Below are 23,847 nucleotides of genomic sequence, written 5' to 3'. Positions count from 1 at the left end.
GATAAGGATAAAGAACTCCCTTCTTATGACATCCATATTTAATCTCTTGAAGATAAGGTTCTCTTCCTAGACACCAAGGTCCTGCTATCTCGCTTGATATTTACTAAACCTATCTCTTTTGGAACTTTGAAAGAATATTCCCAGGTCATCTTTGATGGGTATTCTGTGTTATGATAAGGTATATGTCTATGCTAAAAATAATGGTTCAACGGAGCAGTTTCTCAGAGTTATCTGAAAGGCTGTCTTTTGGGCGATAGTCCTCAGTTAGACTGAAATAAACCTCTTTTCTGTTCCTCAAAAAAAATTCCATCATCTCATAAAGATATAATATAAAGAAAAGCAAGAGGAAAAAGAAAGTAAAAACTTTTCTCATTGTGATGAGAATTCTTAGGATTTGCTCACTTACCAGATTTCCTATACATCATACAGTGGTATTAAGTACAATCTTCATATTGTACATTACACCTAGTACTTATCTTACCCTGAAAATTTGTACCTTTTAATTACTTTACTTTCCTCCTACCATCCACTCCTGGTAACTACATGTCTGATCTATGAGTTTCTATGAGTTCAGTTTTTCCCTAGGTTCTGCATGTATATGAGATCATATTGTATTTGTCTGTCTTTGTCTGATTTATTTCACTGAGCATAATAATGCCTTCACAGTCCATCTATGTTGTCACAAATGGTAGAGTTTCTTCTTTTTTTTTATGAATGAGTAATATTCCATTACTTTATCCATTCATCCATTAAGGAAACCTAGTTTCTTTCCATGTGTTGGGTATTGTAAATAATGCTGCCATGAACATGGAGGTGAAGATAACTTTTTGAGTTAGTATTTTCATTTCCTTTGGATATATTCCCCAAAGTGGAATTGCTGGATAGATAGTGGTTCTGTTTTTGTTTTTTTTTGATGATCATCCAGATGTTTATTGAGAAGATTTTCTTGTGTGATGACTGGGTCCTCTGTGGATGGCTGCCATTAATTCTGTGGAGGTTTTCCCATCTTGCTTGATGGTGGGAAGGCACTGGGATCAGAGAACTCGGCTTCCATTTTTCTTGCTGAAAAACATCTCTAAATAAGCAAGCTTAGAGATGAAGCTCTCTCCATCTCCTCTTCTTTCCCATGACTTTTCCTCCTATTACGAGGAGGCAGTAGAGCCTGGCTTAGAAGGTAAGCCTGGGCTTCCTGGCCAGCATCCTCCTTAGAGCTGCCTTCACCTCCTGGTTCTTCAGACTGTAGATAAGGGGGTTCAGTAGCGGGGTCACCACACTGTACTGCAAGGATAGCACTTGCTCCAGGGCTGAGCCGGAAGGTGGGGTCATGTACCTTGAAGAGAATTGCACAAAGGACAAAAATGAGCTCAGGACAGTGGCCACAGTGATGGTGGCAGCCACGGTTCATTCCACCCCAGACTCTGCAAAGATGGTGCTCAGGGCTGAGTCAGCTGTCACTGGTAGAAGCATCTAGAGATGACGGTATTATCCATGAGAAGTCTGTCATTTCTGCCTTTAAACACCTCCATAGATGAATTATACAAAACATTATAGGAACTGCCCCAAGGAAAAAGGAAGTTTTGTAGCATATCAAGTGCTACAGATTAGAACAAAAAATAATTTCATGCATTTCTGTAAGTACTTTTCCTTAATAATTATGATGACAATATGAGGATGTTTTTCCTTTTCTTTTTCTTAGATACACAGCTGTTTGTTCCCATCTTATGATGATTATTCCTTACAAAACTATATGCTAGTCCAATAATGTTGTCATTTTCCCCAAACATTTATGGGGAGTTACCTCAGAATCACAGCACATTATTTTTATAATGTGTAGTGGAATAAAATTTTGTCCTTTTTAGTATGTTTGTCTTTGGCTTAGAAAACAAGCTAAGCTTTGTAAATAAAGTGAAACATAAAAATTTTGTGTTTAGCTTGAGATATGAATCCAAAAGAGTAAGATTAAAATTTTGAATGTAACTTGTTAAATGTTACTGAGAGTATTTCCCAAAGAAGCATAATTTTTTTTTTTTTTTTTTTGCAATTGTGCCATTATCATTGGAATGTTCTTTTTGGGTTTGCTGTGCTTGATTAAAAAAGGTATTCATCTTACTGTAATTTTTTAATTTTTAAATTATCTCTCCTAACATATCTGTGAAGTAGGTAGGAGAAATCTTGTATCCCCTTGTGGCAAATGAGGAAACTGAGACAAAGAGAGCTGCAGAGATTTGTCCTCAGGCTCAGATGAGCTCTCCTAGACCTTTCTTTATTTTTTCCCATGCCACACGTCTTACCAATAACAAACAAGTGAGAAAAGTGTAGAGCAATTTGTACAAATCCATCTCCGTTTCACTAGTAGAGAGCACAGGCCATTAGTTACTGTTTCCTGGGAAGCAAGGACACATCAACTAGCGCTGTTTACATTTGAGAGAAACACGGTGGAAAAGAACTTGCAGTTTCAAGTCAGGGAGACTTGGTTTATATTTAGGTTCCATTCCTAGCTGGTTCTGGCAACTTTTGTAAGGTACTTAATTACTCCTGAAACTCAGGGTTTCTTATCAGAAGTTGACATGAATAATATTTCTCCTGTGTTGTGATACATATTAAAATTGAGCTTGATTATGTAAAGCAGCTGGTGTATAGTAGATGCCTAATAAATAAACCAGAAAGAATCTGTGGAGACATGAACTTCCAGTAAGAAGGAGAAATGGCATCTGTTTCAAGGATGATGTATTTTATTTTATTTTCTTGTCTAGCACTGAATAAATGTCTACCAGAGGCCCTGTGATTTTCTTTTGATGACCCTGAAAATCATAGGTTAATGAAAGTAAGAAAATCTTGACTTCTTGTATTAACTTATGTTTCAGAGTAGACAATTGAGGCCTCAGAAAGAAAATGGATTTTTAAAAATAATTCACACATCAGGCCAACAACAGAGCCAGAACTAGAACCTAGGCCTACTGATTCTAGTACAGTTCTTCTCCTGCTACTCTGCAATGCTCTGTCTACAGAGCAAGTTTACTTAGTGTGAAAAATATCCTACATTTACATTCAAAGGTATAGCAATGACATACCTGAACATTCCTGAACCATAAAAAGTGGTGACCACAAGAAAATGAGATGAGCAGGTAGAGAAGATCTTGTTCCAACCTGTGGTGGAGTTGATCCCCAGGGCTGTTAGGATAATACGGGTGTAAGAACCCACCAATAGGACAAGAGAACCAAGGCCCAGGACCACCATGGTGGTCAGGATGGAGGCAACGCTCATGTAGGGGTCAGAACAGGCCAACAGGAGCACTGGAGGAAGCTCACAGGCAAAACTGCGGATGAGGTTGGGGCCACAGAAGTGCTGTTGAGACAGGAGGATGGTGTTAAGCAGGCCAGTCCCCATTCCTATGGCCCAGGAGGCTCCCGCCAGGCCAGCACACACCTTCTTGTTCATGGTCACCACATACAGCAGCGGGTGGCACACAGCCTGGAACCGGTCATAGGCCATGACTGAAAGGAGGCAAGCTTCAGTGGCCCCAGAAAATATGACCAAAGAGATCTGGGTGAAACATTCAAGGAAGGATATAGTCTTCCACTTGGAAAGTAGGTTCTCTAGCAGCTTAGGCACAATGACTGAGGAATAGAAGGCATCCAGGAAGGAGAGGTGACTGAGGAAGAAGTACATGGGGGTGTGGAGATGGGAGTCAGTCCTGATCACCAGCAGCATCAGCAGGTTCCCTGTGAGGGTCAGGAGGTAAATCACCAGGAATGTTACAAAGAGTACTACCTGGATCTGAGGGTTGTTGGATAGTCCTCGGAGAACAAACACAGTGACTCTGGTTGTGTTGCCAACTTCCATGGAGCATTCGAGTTTTCCTTCAGAGGCACAAGAACAGAAGAGAATGCTCCAGGGTGCTATGAGTCTCAGAGCATTACTGGGGTTGAAGTGTCATGAATGAAGTTTCAGGGCTGGCCCAGGACAGATTGTATAGCAGAGGAAACCTTGCCATGTCAGACCTCATCAACCCTTTCCAGCTCAAGGCAATAATCTATTGGCTAAGGTGGAGAAGGTGGGAAGGAAGAGTGTAGAGAATCAAACTTAGAAAAGAGAGAAAAAAGAGATTATTGAGATTGGAGAAGGAAATGAAGGGAGTTGGAAATAGCCACCAGTGCACTGAGAAGTACTGTTTCCAGTTCCAAAAAGAATGGAGTTCAAACTACAGGAAGGCTCACTGGCATAGTGAGTAAGCAATAAACGTGTTGGCCGGCCATCTGGCTTATAGTCCACGATGCATGTTTGTATGATTGGCAGAGGTATTGTGACAGCTGACGATGGCATAAGACATTCCTCTGTCGCTGTAAGTTCATGAATAATTCACTTGACTTTCTTACCAAAAAAACAAATCAAGAAAACTAGATGGTTTCTAAAGTCTGTTCCACCCGAGAAAATCTGAAGATCAGGGCACAGTCTTCCTTGGGTATCTCTGATACTAAATGGAAAACTTTTCCCCTTCTGTGTCAACACAAGCGGAAGTGGCACCGGAGTTGCTGGTTTCACAGAAACCAGATAGGAGGAAGCCCTCAAATTGGAGGCAATGGTTGTGCACATCAGTGACTCCAAGGGATTTCTGTGATGTTATAATATCCAATGTTTGCACTGTGCTCTCAGGATTTAACATGAGAGTCCATGAAGACTGTGCTATCCTCTGAGTTTTTACCAGAGGAGTTGGATAAAATCAAGTCAAATTTGGAGCATCTTCTGTGCATCACAGAGATCGTAAAGGAAAAAAGAGGAGAGATAAAAGACAACCTAGAACGTGTGGATGGAGAAGGCAATGGCACCCCACTCCAGTACTCTTGCCTGGAAAATCCCATGGACGGAGGAGCCTGGTAGGCTGCAGTCCATGGGGTCGCTAAGAGTCGGACACGACTGAGTGACTTCACTTTCACTTTTCACTTTCATGCATTGGAGAAGGAAATGGCAACCCACTCCAGTGTTCTTGCCTGGAGAATCCCAGGGACGGGGGAGCCTGGTGGGCTGCCGTCTGCTGTCTATGGGGTAACACAGAATCGGACATAACTGAAGTGACTTAGCAGCAGCAGAACGTGTGGAACAACAGACAGAGGGTTTAGTCTAGAACAAAGGAAGATAAAAGCATTCACCTCTCTCCCCCTGAAGGGTAATTCAAGAGGATGATAAATAAGAATCTGATCTCTATTTATGGCTTTTACACTCACGAGTTCTCAGAATGGGTAGTTTTAGGAGAAAATGGAGTTGAATGAGAATAATATTTGTCTTCACCTGTGTTCTCTAGAGCAACAAGAGGTGTTCTTAGTGGAGGCTACTTGAATGGCATCCTTTCCAACACTGGAGCAAAAGCCACAAATATGGTTAGGGCTTCCTGGGCTTCCCTGAACTTTGTCCTTCCTTTAGAAGATGCAGAGGTGGTGCTTCTGAGCAAGGAAATATCCCTATAGTCATTCTGTCCAACAGGAAGATTTCTTGACTTTGCCTCAAAATTAACAATGACCAGAGGGACTTGATCTCAGCTCTAGACCTTGGTGAGTGTTGATGGTCCCTGGAGAGGCCCTTAGGTAGGAGGCCTGCTCTGATCTAAATGAGTTCCTGGGCCAACTATTTCTTCCCTGTGTTATTCTTGTTTCAGTGAGTTGCATCATCTAAGAGGTACCCTTGGGTGGCCAAAAATTTCTCAAGATAAAAATATAGAGTTCTAAGATTTCTTAGTTCTAAATCTTGGAATTCCTTCCTTCTTCTCTTCCCTCCTTCCTTTCCTTCTGTTTTTGTTAACTGAAAAAAACTTATTTATTCATTTGATATTTTTTAAAAATTTATTTTTAGTTGAAGGATAATTGCTTTACAGAATTTTGTTGTTTTCTGTCAAACCTCAACATGAATCAGCCATAGGTATACATGTATCCCCTCCCTTTGGAACCTCACACCTTTCTCCCCACCCCCACCCCCATCCCACCCATCTAGGTAGATACAGAGCCCCTGTGGAGCTTACATTACCATATGTAAAATAGATAGCCAATGGGACTTTGCTGTATGTCTCAGGACACTACTTTGATATTTTTGGTTGCACTGAATTTTTGTCGCTATGTGCACACTTTCTCTGGTTGCGGATGGTCGGGTCTACTCTTCTGTTGCAGTGTTGCTTCTTGTGGTGGTGGTTTGTCTTGTAGAGCACAGGCTATAGGCACACAGGCTTCAGTAGTTGCAGCACAGGGTTTCACCAGTTGTGGCTCATGGGCTCTAGAGCTTGCAGGTTTCAGGAGGTGCACGTGGGCTCTGTAGTTGGATCTTATGGGCTCTAGATTGAAGAGCTCAGAAGCTGTGGTGTGTGGGCTTAGGTGCCCTGAAGCATGTGACGTCTTATCTGACAAGGGATTGAACCTATGTCCCCCGCACTGGCAGGCAAATTCACATCCACTGGGCCACCAGGGAAGTCGTCTTTTTGTTAAATTGTAAGTAATATTTATGATTATAGAAATATAATGATAAAAGCTGGGCTTCCCAGGTGGCATTAGTAGTAAAGAATCTGCTTGCCAATGCAGGAGACCCAAGAGATGTGGGTTAGATCACTGGGTCAGGAAGATCCCCTGGAGGGGGATATGGCAACCTATTCCAGTATTCTTGCCTGGAGAATCCCATAGATAGTGGAGTCCGGCAGGCTGTAGTCCATAGGGTCACAAAGAGTTGGACATGACTGAAGAAACTGAGCGTGCAATGATAAAAGATACAATATAGAAAAGGTATTTTTTTTAAATTTTATTTTATTTTTAAACTTTACATAACTGTATTAGTTTTGAAAGTGAAAAACTATATTAAACATATTTTCATGATAACAGGAGAAAATACAAATTTATTATGTTATCCAAAATTGATTCTTTAATTTATTGCAATTCACAAAAATCCAAATAGATTAAAAGCTGTAAAAAGTTTTGGGTTAGCAGATGTAAACTAGTATATATAAAATGCATAAACAACAAGGTCCAACTGTACAACACAGAGAAGTATTTCAATATCTTGTCAGAAACCATAATGGAAAAGAATATAAAAAAAGAATGTATATATGTATGTATTCCAGAATCTTTTGATGTAGAGCAGAAATTAACAACATTTTAAATAATCTAACTTCAATTTTATAAAGGTAAAAAAGCTTAAAAAATGTAACTGTCATAAAAACTTTTTATTATTGAAAATTTAAGGATTGTTGTTGTTCAGTCACTAAGTTGTGTCCAGCTCTTTGCAACTCCATTGATTGCGGCACGCTCAGCTCACCTGTCTTTCACTATCTCCTGGAGTTTGCTCAGATTCATGTCCATTGTGTTGGCAATGCCATCTAACCATTTCATCCTTCTCCTTTTGTTTTCAATCATTCCCAGCATCAAAGTCTCTTCCAATGAGTTGGCTCTTCGCATCAGGTGGTCAAAGTATTGAAGCTTCAGCTTCAGCATTAGTCCTTCCAATGAATATTCAGGGTTGATTTCCTTTAGGTTTGACTGGTTTGATCCTAATGTCCAAGGGTCTCTCAAGAGTCTTTTCTAGCACCACAATTTGAAAGCATCAGTTCTTAAGTGTTCAGTCTTCTTTATGGTGCAACTCTCACAACCGTACGTGCCTACTGGAAGAACCCTAGCCTTGACCGTACAGACCTTTGTCAGAAATCGATGTCTCTGTTTTTAATATGCTGAGTAAGAAGAATAGTGTAATAATCCTTCTGTATCCATTATCAGCTTCAGCATTTATCAACTCATTTGCTGTTATGCACCTTTGACCACATGGGACCAAAAAATGTGGTCTCTGTATTACATGAATAGTCAAGTGTCTAAAACATGGACATGTTCAAAGGTAGAAGGGAAGGATAAGTATTGATGAGAAATTATCAGTCTTTCCCAGGGATACTGACTGAATGATGGTTGATTGAATAAATACCTAGGAAATAACAAAACAACAATATCGATGGAACTTGGGGTTTTAACTCTGGACTCTCTAATACATCTCTGGACTTAAGAGAAAATGATCTTTTATTTTGTTTGATTCATTTTATTTTGGGATCTCTTCTGTAACAGCTTAGCCTTTATCTTTCTAAAACAGATTGCCTAACTAACTCCAATTTATCTCCAATTTCCCACCACCAAAAATAAGGTTGCAAAAAACAAATTTTTAGTGCCTTCAGAAGCGTTTCTTTTATATTTGAGATGTATGTTAGGTGTTCTCTGAGCTACAAATGGTAATAGGAAATCTTATTATGTGCTGACAAAAGTAAAAAGTAGAACTTTTTTTTTTTTGCAAAAGCTTAAACTGCATACTCGGAAATATATCTGCATTTTAATACAAATTACATAATTCCTTGTCTTTTATCAGTTCAGTTCAGTCCAGTCACTCAGTTGTGTCCGACTCTTTGCGACCCCATGGACTGTAGCGTGCCAGGCTTCTTTGTCCATCACCAACTCCTGGACTTTACTTAAACTCATGTCCATTGAGTCGGTGATGCCATCCAACCATCTCATCCTCTGTCTTCCCCTTCTTCTTCCACCTTCAATCTTTCCCAGCATCAAGGTCTTTTCAATGAGTCAGCTCTTTGCATCAGGTGGCCAAAGTATTGGAGTTTTGGCTTCAGCATCAGTCCTTCTAATAAATATTCAGGACTGATTTCCTTTAGGATGGACTGGTTGGATCTTCTTGCAGTCCAAGGGACTCTCAAGAGTCTTCTCCAACACCACAGTTCAAAAGCATCAATTCTTTGGCACTCAGCTTTCTTTACAGTCCAACTCTTACATCTATATGACCACTGGAAAAACAATAGCTTTTTAAAAAAAATATAAATTTATTTATTTTAATTGGAGGTTAATTACTTTACAATATCGTATTGGTTTTGCCATACATCAACATGAATCCGCCACAGGTATACACGTGTTCCCCATCCTGAACCCTCCTCCCTCCTCCTTCCCTGTACCATCCCTCTGGGTTGTCTCAGTGCACCAGCCCCAAGCATTCAGTATCAGGCATCGAACCTGGAGTGGTGATTCATTTCATATATGATATTATACATGTTTCAGTGCCATTCTCCCAAATCATCCCACCCTCTTCCTCTCCCACAGAGTCCAAAAGACTGTATAGCTTTGACTAGATGGAACTTTGTTGGCAAAGTAATGTCTCTGCTTTTTAATATGCTGTCTAGGTTGGTCATAACTTTTCTTCCAAGGAGCAAGCATCTTTTAATTTCATGGCTGCAGTTACCATCTGCAGTGATTTTGGAGCCCAAAAAATAAAGTATGTCACTGTTTCTACTGTTTCCCCATGTATTTGCCGTGAAGTGATGGAACCAGATGCCATGATCTTAGTTTTCTGAATGTTGTGTTTTAAGCCAACTTTTTCACTCTCCTCTTTCACTTTCATCAAGAGGCTCTTTAGTTCTTCTTCACTTTCTGCCATAAGGGTGGTGTCATCTGCATATCTGAGGTTATTGATATTTCTCCCAGCAATCTTGATTCTAGTCTTTTATAACTTCATGAAACTAATTAAATAGGCTAAAATGCACTCTAATATTTTATAGACTTCAAGACCAGTGTTTTTAGTATATAAAAATATGTTTTTGCAGAGGAAAGAAACAGAACTTGCAAGTAGGCATTTTAAACATAAGTGTCTATAGTTACAAAATTCTGTTCTTGGTAGCATTTATGTTTTGGGGGAGTCTCCCAGTCTTCAAAGGACAAAGCAGAGAGTAGAATCAGTGTAAGATGTCCACAGAGTTTGTAAGCTGAGGCTCTGAAGATTTGCAGCATCCTGATAAGATGCCTTCAGTTCCTTAACATTGCACACAAATTATGTGATTTATGTTGTATATTTCTCGGTCCACTTACCAGTTATCCTGTCATTTTCTGCTCTATTGATCAAATATTGAATGTCTATACATCTGAGCAGAGGATCCACAGGGTTGCAGTCAGTCAAAAGAGAACAAACTGCCAGCAAAACCTTTGAAATTGTCAAAGATACTCTGTTTGTCTTTAAGGATGTCCAGACAGATGATTCCTGGACTGTGGGTGTTGCTGTTATAGGTTCTGGTGCAGAACATAGTATTATATTTTTAAAAACTTTTATTTATTTGTTTTTGACTGTGTTGGGTCTTCACTGCTGTGCTCTCTAGTTGCAGAGAGTGGAGGCTACTCTCTAGTAGTGCATGGGCTTACTTTCTTGTGGTGCACGGGCTTCTCGTTGCAGTGGCTTCTTTTGTGGGGGAGCCCAGGGCCTAGGGTGCGCTGACTTCAGTAGTTGTGTCATGTGGACTCAGTGGTCGTGGCTCCTGGACTCTAGAGCAGAGGCTCAATAATTCTGGCACATGGGCTCATTTGCTCCAAGGCACATGGATCAGGGATCAATCACGAGTCTCTTGCATTGGCAGGCTGATTCTTTACCACTGAGCCACCAGGGAAGCCACACATTACTGTATTTAAAATAGATAACCCACAATGACCTACTGTGTAGCACAGAGAACTCTACTCAATACTCCATAATAACCTAAATGGGAAAAGAGTTTGAAAAGAGATACATGTATATGTATAACTGAATCACTTTGCTATACACTTGAAACTAGCTGAACATTTTAGCCAGCTTATATTCCAATATAAAATAAAAAATTTAAAATGAAATATTTGGTGTGGACAATAAGATGAAAATGCGATATCCAGAAAGAACATATCACTTTCACATACAGAACCTGGTGGACCAAGTGTGGTCAATCTTCACTCATCAATGTTGTCTCCATTGGCCCAGCAGTGAAGTTAAGAGGGGAGAATCAAGGTTATTTCAGCTAGCTCCTTCTGAGTTCTTATGGTGCTAGTGGATAACTTAGCAGTGGTTTTGCTAGAGTCTGGTGCTTTTCTTCTGGGTGGCAGAAATTTTTCTCACTAGTTTTTAGGCTTTGGAGTGGCTGGATTTCGCCAATCTGTGTCTGAATTAGCACATCGGCCTGTGGCTCTCATCATGAGACATTCACCAGATTTGACATCTTGGAGAAGTTATTTCTTGGAAAATTCTGCTGCCTGCTCGGCCCAGTCCCTGGATGCTATGGTTATTGGAGGAGGTGAGGAAGAGGCAGGGAGGGCAAAAAGAAAGCCGAGGAAGTTCACACCAAGAGTGTGTAACATTGAGAGTTGGACAGGATTGTCTGCAATAAACATTTATACATGTTTCCTCGAGAATTTATATGATAATATTTTAGAGAATTATACCTAGATGAATATATCTGGATCATAGTGTATATGTAGGTATAATTTGATCAAGTACTCATACAATGGAGATGATGTAACTTTCACTATAATCCTTGTAGGTTTCTCTTTCATAAATAATTGTTAGCTAATATTTGGTCATCTATCAGGTGTGGAATGGCATCTCTTTGCTGTTTTAACTTAATATTTTTTAGTTGCTATTGAGTTGAGCATCTCTCTATACATTTAACAATTATGATTTATTATAGGATATTGAGTATTGGTCTCTGTGCTATACAATAGGACTTTGTTGTTTATCCATTCTCTGTATAATAATTTGCATCTGCTAGTCCCAAATTCCTGATCCAACCCTCACCCCCTACTTCTCCTAGGCAACCACAAGTCTGTTTTTTTTTTTAATTAATTAATTTTTTTATTGAAGGATAATTGCTTTATGGAATTCTGTTGTTTTCTGTCAAACTTCAACATGAATCAGCCATAGGTATACATATAACCCCTCCCTTTTGAACCTCCCTCCCATCTGCATCCCCATCCCACCCCTCTAGCTAGGTTGATACAGAGCCCCTGTTTGAGTTTCTTGAGCCATACAGCAAATTCCCATTGGCTATGTAATTTACATATGGTAATATAAGTTTCCATGTTACTCTTTCCATATATCTCTCCTCTCCTCCCATCTCCTATGTCCATAAGTCTATTCTCTATGTCTGTGTCTCCATTGCTGCCCTTATATTAATTCTTCAGTACCATTTTTCTAGATTCCATATATATGCATTAGAATATGATATTTATCTTTCTCTTTCTGACTTACTTCACTCTGTGTAATAGGTTCTAGGTTCATCCACCTCATTAGAACTGGCTCAAAGCGTTCCTTTTTATGGGTGAGTAGTATTCCAATGTGTATATATACCACAACTTCTTTATCCATTCATCTGTCAATGGACATCTAGGTTGCTTCCATGTACTAGCTGTTGTAAATAGTGCTTCAATGAACAATGGGACATATGTCTTTTTCAATTTTTGTTTCCGGGTTTTTTAAGGAATCTCCATACCATCTTCCATAGTGGCTGTATCAATTTACATTCCCACCAGAAGTGTAAGAGCATTCCCTTTTCTTCACATCCTCTCCAGCATTTATTGTTTGTAGACTTTTTGGTGATGGCCATTCTGACCAGTGTGAGGTGATATCTCGTTGACTTTTGATTTGCATTTCTCTAATGATGAGTGGTTCCAAATAGGAAAAGGAGTATGTCAAGGCTGTATATTGTCACCCTGCTTATTTAATTTATATGCAGAGTACATAATGAGAAACACTGGGCTGGAGGAAGCACAAGCTGGAATCAAGATTGCCAGGAGAAATATTGATAACCTCAGATATGCAGATGACACCACCCTTATGGCAGAAAGTGAAGAGGAACTCAAAAGCCTCTTGATGAAGGTGAAGGAGGAGAGTGAAAAAGTTGGCTTAAAGCTCAACATTCAGAAAACAAAGATCATGGCATCCGGTCCCACCACTTCATGGGAAATAGTGGAAACAGTGTCAGACTTTATTTTTCTGGGCTCCAAAATCACTGCAGATGGTGTCTCCAGCCATGAAATTAAAAGACGCTTACTCCTTGGAGGGAAAGTTATGACCAACCTAGACAGCATATTAAGCAGAGACATTACTTTGCCAACAAAGGTCCGTCTAGTCAAGGCTATGGTTTTTCCAGTGGTCATGTATGGATGTGAGAGTTGGACTATAAAGAAAGTTGAGCGCAGAAGAATTGATGCTTTTGAAATGTGATGTTGGAGAAGACTCTTGCGAGTCCCTTGGACTGCAAGGAGATCCAACCAGTCCATTCTAAAGGACATCAGTCCTGGGTGTCCATTGGTAGGACAGATATTGAAGCTGAAACTTCAATACTTTGGCCACCTGATGCGAAGAGCTGACTCCTTTGAAAAGACCCTGATGCTGGGAAAGATTGAGGGCAGGAGGAGAAGGGGACAACAGAGGATGAGATGGTTGGATGGCATCACCAACTCAATGGACATGGGTTTGGGTGGACTCTGGGAGTTGGTGATGGACAGGGAGGCCTGGCGGGCTGCGGTTCATGGGGTCGCAAATAGTTGGACATGACTGAGCCACAGAACTGAACTGAACTGAATGATGAGTGATGTTGAGCATCTTTTCATGCATTTGTTAGCTATCTATATGTCTTCTTTGGTGAAATGTCTGTTTAGGTCTTTTCCCCACTTTTTGATTGGGTTGTTTTTCTGGTATTGAGTTGTATAAGCTGCTTGTATATTTTGGAGATTAATCTTTTGTCAGTTGTTTCATTTGCTATTATATTCCAATGGTTGTCTTTTCACCTTGCTTATAGTTTCCTTTGCTGTGCAAAAGCTTTTAAGTTTAATCAGGTCCCACTTGTTTACTTTTGTTTTTATTCTCATTACTCTAGGAGGTGAGTCATAGAGGATCTTGCTTTGATTTATGTCATTGAGTGTTCTGCCTATGTTTTCCTCTAAGAGTTTTATAGTTTCTGGTCTTACATTTAGGTCTTTAATCCATTTTGAGTTTATCTTTGTGTATGGTGTTAGGAAGTGTTCTAATTTCATTCTTTTACAAGTAGCTGTCCAGTTTTCCCAGCACCATTTATTGAAGAGGCTGTCTTTGCCCCATTGGATATTCTTGCCTCCTTTGTCAAAAATAAGGTACCCATAGGTGCATGGGTTTATTTCTGGGCTTTCTATCTTGTTCCATTGGTCTGAATTTCTGTTTTTGTGCCAGTACCACACTGTCTTGATGATTGTAGCTTTGTAGTATAATCCGAAGTCAGGAAGGTTGATTCCTCCAGCTCCATTATTCTTTCTCAAGACTGCTTTGGCTATTTGGGGTCTTTTGTATTTCCATATGAGTTGTGAAGGTTTTTGTTCTAGTTTTGTGTAAACTGTCATTGGTAATTTGATAGGGATTGCTTTGAATCTGTAGATTGCGTTTGGTAGTATAGTCATTTTCACAGTATTGATTCTTCCTACTCAGAAACATGGAATATCTTTCCATCTGTTTATGTTGTCTTTGATTTCTTTTATTAGTGTTTTATAATTTTCTGTGTATAGTTCTTTTGTCTCCTTAAGTAAGTTTATCCCTAGATATTTAATTATTTTTGTTGCAATGGTTAATGGAATTGATTCCTTGATTTCTCTTTCTTATTTTTCATTGTTAGTATATAAAATGCAAGTGATTTCTGTGTATTGATTTTGTATCCTGCAACTTTGCTAAATTCACTGATTAGCTCTAGTAATTTTCTGATACTATCTTTAGGGTTTTCTATGTATTGTATCAGGTCATCTTCAAACAGTGAGAGCTTTACTTCTTTTCCTATCTGGATGTCTTTTATTTCTTTTTCTTATCTGATTGCTGTAGCTAGGACTTCCAGAACTATGTTGAATGATAGTGGTGAAAGTGGACACCTTTGTCTTGCTTCTGATCTTAGGGGAATGTTTTTAGTTTTTCATCATTGGGAATAATGTTTACTGTAGACTTATCATATATGGCCTTTACTATGTTGATGTACGGAGAAGGCAATGGCACCCCACTCCAGTACTCTTGCCTGGAAAATCCCATGGACGGAGGAGCCTGGTAGGCTACAGTTCATGGGGTCGTGAAGAGTCAGACACAACTGAAGCAACTTAGCAGCAGCAGCAGCAGCAGCAGCAGCAGCATGTTGATGTAGGTTCCTTCTCTGCCCAGTTTTTGAAGAGTTTTAATCATAAATGATTATCTAGGTCATGAAGATCTTTTGTGTACAGTTCTTCTGTGTATTCTTGCCACCTCTTCTTAATATCTTCTGCTTCTGTTAGGGCCATACCATTTCTGTCCTTTATTGAGCCCATCTTTGCATGAAATGTTCCCTTGGTATCTCTAATTTTCTTGAAGAGATCGCTGGTCTTTTCCATTTTATTGTTTTCTTCTCTTTCTTTGGACTGATCACTGAGGAAGACGTTTTTTTATCTCTCCTTGCTATTCTTTGGAACTCTGCATTCAAATGTGTACATCTTTCCTTTTCTCCTTTGCTTTTGGCTTCTCTTCTTTTCACAGCTATTTGTAAGGCCTCCTCACACAGCCATTTTTCTTTTTTGCATTTCTTTTTCTTGGGGATTGTCTTACTCCCTGTCTCCTGTACCATGTCATGAACCTCCGTCCGTAGTTCATCAGGCACCCTGTCTATTAGATCTAGTCCCTTAAATCTATTTCTCACTTCCACTGTATAATCATAAGGGATTTGATTTAGGTCATACTTGATGGTCTAGTGGTTTTCCATACTTTCTTCAATTTAAGTCTGAATTTGGCAATAAAGAGTTCATGATCTAAGCCACAGTCAGCTCCTGGTCTTTTTTTTTTTTTTTTTTCTTCTGACTGTATAGAGCTTCTCCATCTTTGGCTGCAAAGAATATAATCAATCTGATTTTGGTGTTGACCATCTGGTGATGTCCATGTGACATCCATGTCACATGTCCATGGATATCCATGTGATATCCTCTTGTGTTGTTGGAAGGGGGTGCTTGCTATGACCAGTGCACTCTCTTGGCAAAACTCTATTAGTCTTTGCCCTGCTTCATTTTGTACTCCAAGGCCGAATTTGCCTGTTAGTCCAGATTTTCTTTACTTCCTACTTTTGCATTCCAGTCCCCTATGATGAAAAGGACATTTTTTTTTGGGTGTTAGTTCTAGAAGATCTTATAGGTCTTCATAGAACTGTTCAACTTCAGCTTCTTCTGCATTACTGGTCGGGGCATAGACTTTGATTACTATGATATTGAATGGTTTGCCTTGGAAACGAACAGAGATCATTCTGTCATTTTTGAGATTGCATCCAAGTACTGCATTTCAGATTCTTTTGTTGACTATGTTGGCTACTCCACTTCTTCTAAGGGATTCTTGACCACGTTAGTAGACATAATGGTCATCTGAGTTAAATTTACCCTTTCCAGTCCATTTTAGTTCGCTGATTCCTAAAATGTTGATATTCACTCTTGCCATCTCCTGTTTGACCACTTTCAATTTGCCTTGATTCATGGACCTAACATTCCAGGTTCCTATGCAATATTGCTCTTTACAGCACCAGACCTTGCTTCCATCACCAGTCACATCCACAAGTGGGTGTTGTTTTTGCTTTGGCTCTGTCTGTTCATTCTTTCTGGAGTTGTTTCTCCACTGATCTCCAGTAGCATATTGGGCACCTACCGACCTGGGGAATTAATCTTTCAGTGTCCTATCTTTTTGCCTTTCATACTGTTCATGGGGTTCTCAAGGCAAGAATACTGAAGTGGTTTGCCATTCCCTTCTCCAGTGGACCAACATTTTATCAGAACTCTCCACCATGACCTGTCTGTCTTGGGTGGCCCTACCCTGCATGGTTCATAGTTTTATTGTGTTAGACAAAGTTGTGGTCCATGTGATTAGATTGGTTAGTTTTTTGTGATTGTGATTTTCAGTCTGTCTGCTCTCTAATGGAGAAGAAGGAAACTTGCTGATGGGTTAGACTGAGGGGGAAAGTGGGTCTTGTTCTGATGGGCAGGGCCATGCTCAGTAAATCTTTAATCCAATTTTCTGTTGAGGGGTGGGGCTGTGTTCCCTCCCTGTTGTTTGACCTGAGGCCAAACTATGGTGGAGGTAATGAAGATAATGGTGAAGTGAAGTGAAGTGAAGTCACTAGCTAGTCCTGTCCGACTCTTTACAACCCCATGGGCTGTGGCCTACCAGGCTCCTCCTTCCCTGGGATTCTCCAGGCAGGAATACTGGAGTGGGTTGCCATTTCCTTCTCCAGGAGATCTTCCCAACCTAGGGATCGAAACTGGGTCTCCTGTATGCAAGCAGACACTTTACCATCTGAGCTTCCCTCAAAAGATCCCATGCATGTACTGCTACACTCAGTGCCCCCAGCCCTGCATCAGGCCACCACCCAACCATGCCTCTGCTGGAGACCCCCAGACACCCAGAGCAAGTCCAGGACAGTCTCCTGTGGGGCACTGCTCCTTTCTCCTGGGAGCTGGTGCACAAAGTTTTGTTGTGGCCTCCAAGAGTCTATTTCCCAGTCCTGTGTAAGTTCTGGAAGCTCTATGGTGGGGTTAATGATGACCTCCTCCAAGAGGGTTTGTGCCATATGCAGGTCTGCTGCACCCAGAGCCCCTGTCCCTGCACAGACCACCGCTGACCCGTAACTCGACAGGAGATGCTCAAACACAGTTCTGTCTCAGTCTATGTGGGGTCCCTGGGTCCTGGTGCACACAAGATTTGTTTGAGCCATCTGAGCGTCTCTGGTGGGAATGGGGTTTAATTCTAAATGTGAATTTGCCCCTCCTACCATCTTGCTGGGGCTTCTCCTTTGCCCTTGGACGTGCAGTATCTCCTCACAGCCATTCCATTGCCTACCATCTTACTGGGGTTTCTCTAACCTTAGACGTGGGGTATCTCTTCATGGCTGCTCCAGCAAAACATAGCTGCTGCTCCTGACCTTGGACATGGGGTATCTCTGCTTGGCTGCAAGCTGTACAAAAAAGATCTTCACCACCCAGATAATCACGATGGTGTGATCACTCACCTAGAGCCAGACATCCTGGAATGTGAAGTTAAGTAGGCCTTAGGAAGCATCACTACGAAGAAAGCTAGTGGAGGTGATGGAATTGCAGTTGAGCTATTTCAGATCCTAAAGATGATGGTGTGAAAGTGCTGCACTAAATATGCCAGCAAATTTGGAAAACTCAGCAGTGGCCACAGGACTGGAAAAGGTCAGTTTTCATTCCAATCCCAAAGAAAGAAAATGCCAAAGAATGCTCAAACTACCACACAATTGCACTCATCTCACATGTTAGCAAAGTAATGCTCAAACTTTCTCCAAGCCAGGCTTCAACAATACATGAACCGTGAAATTCCAGATGTTCAAGGTGAATTTATGAAAGGCAGAGGAACCAGAGATCAAATTGCCAACATCCGCTGGATCATGGAAAAAGGAAGAGAGTTCCAGAAAAACATCTATTTCTGCTTTATTGACTATGCCAAAGCCTTTGACTGTGTGAATCATAATAAACTCTGGAAAATTCTTAAAGAGATGGGAATCCCAGACCACCTGACCTGCCTCTTGAGAAATCTGTATGTAGGTCAGGAAGCAACAGTTAGAACTGGGCATGGAACAACAGACTGGTTCCAAACTGGGAAAGGAGTACATTAAGGCTGCATATTGTCATCCTGCTTATTTAACTTATATGCAGAGTACATTATGAGAAATGCTGGGTTGGATGAAGCATAAGCTGGAATCAAGATTGCTGGAAGAAATATCAATAACCTCAGATATGCAGATGACACCTCCCTTATGGCAGAAAGTGAAGAAGAACTAAAGAGCCTCTAGATAAAAATGAAAGAGGAGAGTGAAAAAGTTGGCTTAAAGCTCAACATTCAGAAAACAAAGATCATGGCATCCGGTCCTATCACTTCATGGCAAATAGATGGGGAAACAGTGGAAACAGTGTCAGACTTTATTTTTTTGGACTCCAAAATCACTGCAGATGGTGACTGCAGCCATGAAATTAAAAGATGCTTATTCCTAGGAAGGAAAGTTCTGACCAACCTAAACAGCATATTAAAAAGCAGAGACATTACTTTGCCAACAAAGGTCCATTTAGTCAAGGCTATGGATGGATGTGAGAGTTGGACTATAAAGAAAGCTGAGCGCCGAAGAATTGATGCTTTTGAACTGTGGTGTTGGAGAAGACTCTTGAGAGTCCCTTGGACTGCAAGGAGATCCAACCAGTCTATCCTAAAGGAAATCAGTCCTGAATATTCATTGGAAGGACTGATGTTGAAGCTGAAACTCCAATACTTTGGCCACCTGATGCAAAGAACCGACTCATTTGAAAAGACCCTGATGCTGGGAAAGATTAAAGGCGAATGGAAAAAGGGGACGACAGAGGATGAGATGGTTAGATGGCATCACCGACTCAATGGACATGAGTTTAAGCAAACTCTGGGTGTTGTTGATGGACAGAGAGGCCTGGCTTGCTGCAGTCCATGGGGTCGCAAAGAGTCAGACATGACTGAGCAACTGAACTGAACTGAACTGAATCATAAATGGGTGCTGAATTTTATCAAAGACTGTTTCTACATCTATTGAGATTATCATGTTTTTTATCTTTCAATTTGTTAATATGGTATATCACATTGAACGATTTGCATATACTGAAGAATCCTTGCATCCCTGGAATAAACCCAGCTTGATCATGGTGTATGAGCTTTTTAATGTGTTGCTGAATTGTGCTTGCTCAAATTTTGTTGAGGAGTTTTGCATCTATGTTCTTCAGTGATATTGGCCTGTAGTTTTCCTTTTTTGTATTGTCTTTGTCTGGTGTTGGTATCAGGGTGATGGTGGCCTCGTAGAATGAGTTTGGAAATGTTTCTTCCTCTGTGGTTTTTTGAAAGAGTTTTAGAAGAATAGGTATTAGCTCTTCTCTAAATGTTTGATAGAATTCTCCTGTGATACCATCTGGTCCTGGGCTTTTGTTTTTTGGGAGATTTTTGATCACTGCTTCAATTTCAGTGCTTGTAATTGGGTTGTTCATAATTTCTATTTATTCCTGGTTCAGTCTTGGAAGATTGAACTTTTCTAGGAATCTGTCCATTTCTTCCAGGTTATCCATTTTATTGCCATATAATTGTTCATAATAATCTCTTATAATTCTTTGTATTTCTGCATTGTCTGTTATAATCTCTCCTTTTTCATTTCTAGTTTTGTTGATTTGATTCTTCTCTCTTTTTTTCTTAATAAGTCTGGCTAAAGGTTTGTCAATTTTGCTTGTCTTCTCAAAGAACCAGCTTTTAGTTTTATTAATCTTTATTATTGTTTCTTTCATTTTGTTTTCAATTATTTCTGCTCTGATCTTTATGATTTCTTTCCTTCTCTTAATTCTAGGATTTTTTTGTTCTTCTTTTTCCAGTTGTTTTAGGTGTAGAGTTAGGTTTTCTATTCGATGTTTTTCTTGTATTTTTGAGGTAGGATTGTATTGCTATAAACTTTCCTCTTAGATCTGCTTTTGCTGCATCCCATAGATTTTGAGTTGTCATGTTTTCATTGTCATTTGTTTCTAGAAATTTTTTTATTTCCCTTTTGATGTCTTCAGTAACCTGTTGGTTATTTAGAAATGTGTTTTTTAATCTCCATGTGTTTGTGTTTCTTACAGTTTTTTTCTTGTAATTGATATCTAACTTCATACTGTTGTGGTCAGAGTAGATGCTAGATATGATTTCAGTTTTCTTAAATTTACTGGGGTTTGATTTGTGACCCAAGTTGTGGTCTATCCTGAAGAATGTCCCCTGTGCTCCTGAGAAGAAGGTATATTCTTCTGCGTTGGGATGGAATGTCCTGAAGGTGTCAATGAGATACATCTCATCTAATGTATCATTTATGACATGTGTTTCCTTATTAATTTTCTGTTTTGATAATCTATTCATTGGTGTGAGTTGGGTGTTAAAGTCTCCTACTATTATTGTGTTAGTGTCCATTCCTCCTTTTATGTCTGTTAGTGTTTGTCTTATGTATTGAGGTGCTCCTATGTTGGGTGCAGAGATATTTACAACTGTTATGTCTTCCTCTTGGATTGATCCCTTGATCATTATGTAGTGTCCTTCCTTATCTCTTGTAATCTTCTTTATTTTAAGGTCTATTTTGTCTGATATGAGGATTGCTACTCAGCTTTCTTTTGCTTCCCATTTTCATGGAATATATTTTTCCATCCTCTCACTTTCAGTCTATATGTGTCTTGAGGTCTGAAGTGGGTTTCTTGTAGACAGCATAAATATGGGTCTTGTTTTTGTATCCATTCAGCCAATCTGTATCTTTTGGTTGGAGCATTTAATCCATTTACATTTAAAGTAATTATTGATATATATATTCCTATTACCATTTTTTTTAATTGTTTGGGGTTGATTTTGTAGATTTTTTTTCTTCTCTTGTATTTCTTGACTATAAAAGTCCCTTTAACATTTGTTGTAAAGCTGGCTTGGTGGTACTGAATTCTCTCAACTTTTGCTTTTCTGAGAAGCCTTTTATTTATCCATCCATTTTGAACGAGATCCTTGCCAGGTACAGTAGTCTTGGTTGTAGATTTTTCCCTTTTAGTACTTTAAATATATCCTGCCATTCCCTTCTGGCCTGCAGAGTTTCTGCTGAAAGATCAGCTGTTAAGCGTATGGGGTTTCCCTTGTATGTTACTTGTTGTTTCTCCTTTGCTGCTTTTAATATTCTTTCTTTGTGTTTAGTCTTTGTTAGTTCAATTAGTATGTGTTTTGGCGTGTTTCTCCTTGGGTTTATCCTGTATGGGACTCTTTGTGCCTCTTGGACTTGATTGACTATTTCCTTTTCCATGTTGGGGAAATTTTCAACTTTAATCTCTTCAAAAATTTTCTCATACCCTATCTTTTTCTCTGCTTCTTCTGGGACCCCTAGAATTTGAATGTTGGTGCATTTGATATTGTCCCAGAGGTCTCTGAGACAGTCCTCAGTTCTTTTCATTCTTTTGACTTTATTCTGCTCTTCAGAAGTTATTTCCACCATTTTATCTTCCAACTCACAGATTCATTCATCTGCTTCAGATACTCTGCTATTGATTCCTTCTAGAGTATTTTTAATTTCAGTAATTGTGTTGTTTGTCTCTGTATGTTTATTCTTTAATTCTTCTAGGTCTTTGTTAATTTATTCTTGCATTTTCTCCATTTTGTTGTCAAGGTTTTTGATCATCTTTACTATCATTATTCTGAATTCTTTTTCAGATAGTTTGCCTATTTCCTCTTCATTTATTTGGACTTCCGTGTTTCTAGTTTGTTCCTTCATTTGTGTAGTATTTCTCTGCCTTTTCATTATTTATTTATTTATTTTTTTGACTTTTTGTGTTTGAGGTCTCCTTTTTTCAGGCTTCAAGGTTGAATTCTTTCTTCCTTTTGGTTTCTGCCCTCCTAAGGTTGGTCCAGTGGTTTGTGTAAACTTTGTATAGTGTGAGATTTGTGACAAGTTTTTTGTTTGTTTGTCTTTCCTCTGATGGGCAAGGCTAGTGAGGTGGTGATCTTGTCTCCTGATAATTGGGTTTGTATTTTTGTTTTATTTATTGTTTAGGTGTTCTGCACAGGGTGCTACTGGTGGTTGGGTGATGCTGAGTCTTATATTCAAATGGTTACCTTTGTGTGAGTTCTCACTATTTGATATTCCCCAGATTTAGTTCTCTGGTAGTCGAGGGTCTTGGAGTCAGTGCTCCCACTCCAAAGGCTCAGGGCTTGATCTCTGGTCAGGAATGAAGATTCCACAAGTGGTTTGCTATGGCATTAAGTGAGGTTAAAACAAATACCCAAAAACAAGAAACCAAAGATGAACTCCAGACAAATGGCAGTTACAAAATCAGGCAAATAATAATTAAAATAATGGAATATACACATATACATATACACCTATGAGCAAAGTCATTTTCTAACAAAAATGAAGTACAGTAGATTGACCTGATGAATAAAGGAAATAAAAATTATATTTACCAGTTAAGAACAAAACTAACTAAAGTAAAAACTGGAAAACAAAAATAAAAGCAAGTTGTCAAGTGGGGAATAAAGCAATGAAAACAAAACTAACAGATATGTTGAGAGGAAAGGAAAAAAGAAAAGATAGAAAGAATAGATATGCAAAGTTAAGTAGAGGTAGATGAAGATTTGTATACATTGAAGATCAACTGCAAGGGGAAAAGAACAGTAGGAAAAACAAAGAAAAGAATAAATGTAGAAAAAATATGATAGGTTTAAAAAAATTAAAAATTAAAATTATAAAAAAGAGAAAAGGAAAAAAAGGAAGAAGAAAGAAAAACAAACAAACAAAAAAGGAAAACTCCACAGAACTGCAAAAGCCCAACATATAGGCAGAGGTTTATAACGCCATTAAAAAATGTGACTGAATATACACATATACATATACACCCATAAGCAAAATCTGAACAGTCCAACAAAAATAAAGTGCAATAGATTAACCTGGAGAACAAAGGAAACCAAATATTATATCTACTCATTACGAACAAAACTTACTAAAGCACAGACTGGAAAACAAAACTAAAGCAAGGTACCAATTGAGGAATAAAGCAATGAAAATAAAACTAACAATTATGTTGAGAGGAAAGAAAGAAAGAATAGATATGCAAAGTTAAATAGAGGTAGATAAAGAAGATTTGGGAGAAGGCAATGGCATCCCACTCCAGTACTCTTGCCTGGAAAATCCCATGGATGGAGGCGCCTGGTGGGCTGCAGTCCATGGGGTCGCTAAGAGTCGGGCACGACTGAGCGACTTCCCTTTCACTTTTCACTTTCATGCATTGGAGAAGGAAATGGCAACCCTCTCCAGTGTTCTTGCCTGGAGAATCCCAGGGACAGAGGAGCCTAGTGGGCTGCTGTCTAAGGGGCACGACTGAAGCGACTTAGCAGCAGCAGCAAAGAAGATTTATATACATTAGCTGCAAGGGGAAAAGAAGAGGAAAAGCAAACAACGGAATAAATGTAGAAAAAATAATAATAGGTTTCAAAAAGTAATTAGCCTCCACGTAAAATAAATAAAT

The 23,847-nt window shown here is 39.4% G+C and overlaps 1 protein-coding gene across 1 annotated transcript; it reads right to left on the bottom strand.

The window, feature by feature from the left end:
* Positions 1-1,167: 1,167 nt before the first annotated feature.
* On the bottom strand, positions 1,168-3,844 carry LOC129650565 (olfactory receptor 8S1-like). The gene is made up of 2 exons (XM_055579209.1): positions 3,072-3,844; positions 1,168-1,330 (listed from the first exon to the last, which is right to left on the bottom strand). The coding sequence occupies exons 1-2, from the start codon at positions 3,842-3,844 to the stop codon at positions 1,168-1,170; spliced, it is 936 nt and encodes a 311-aa protein (XP_055435184.1).
* Between the last annotated feature and the right edge of the window lie 20,003 nt (positions 3,845-23,847).

This window comes from Bubalus kerabau, chromosome 1 (assembly GCF_029407905.1).
Source record: "Bubalus kerabau isolate K-KA32 ecotype Philippines breed swamp buffalo chromosome 1, PCC_UOA_SB_1v2, whole genome shotgun sequence".
NCBI lineage: Eukaryota > Metazoa > Chordata > Mammalia > Artiodactyla > Bovidae > Bubalus > Bubalus kerabau.
Note: the sequence above shows the minus strand (reverse complement) of the source record. Positions and strands in the feature narration are given on the sequence as shown.

Excerpts from the sequence above, each read along its gene's own strand:
- LOC129650565 (XM_055579209.1), bottom strand. The coding sequence starts at position 3,844 with ATGGAAGTTGGCAACACAACCAGAGTCACTGTGTTTGTTCTCCGAGGA. Across the intron at positions 1,331-3,071 it reads TATGGTTCAGGAATGTTCAG|GTACATGACCCCACCTTCCG; the intron begins GTATGTCATTGC and ends ATTCTCTTCAAG.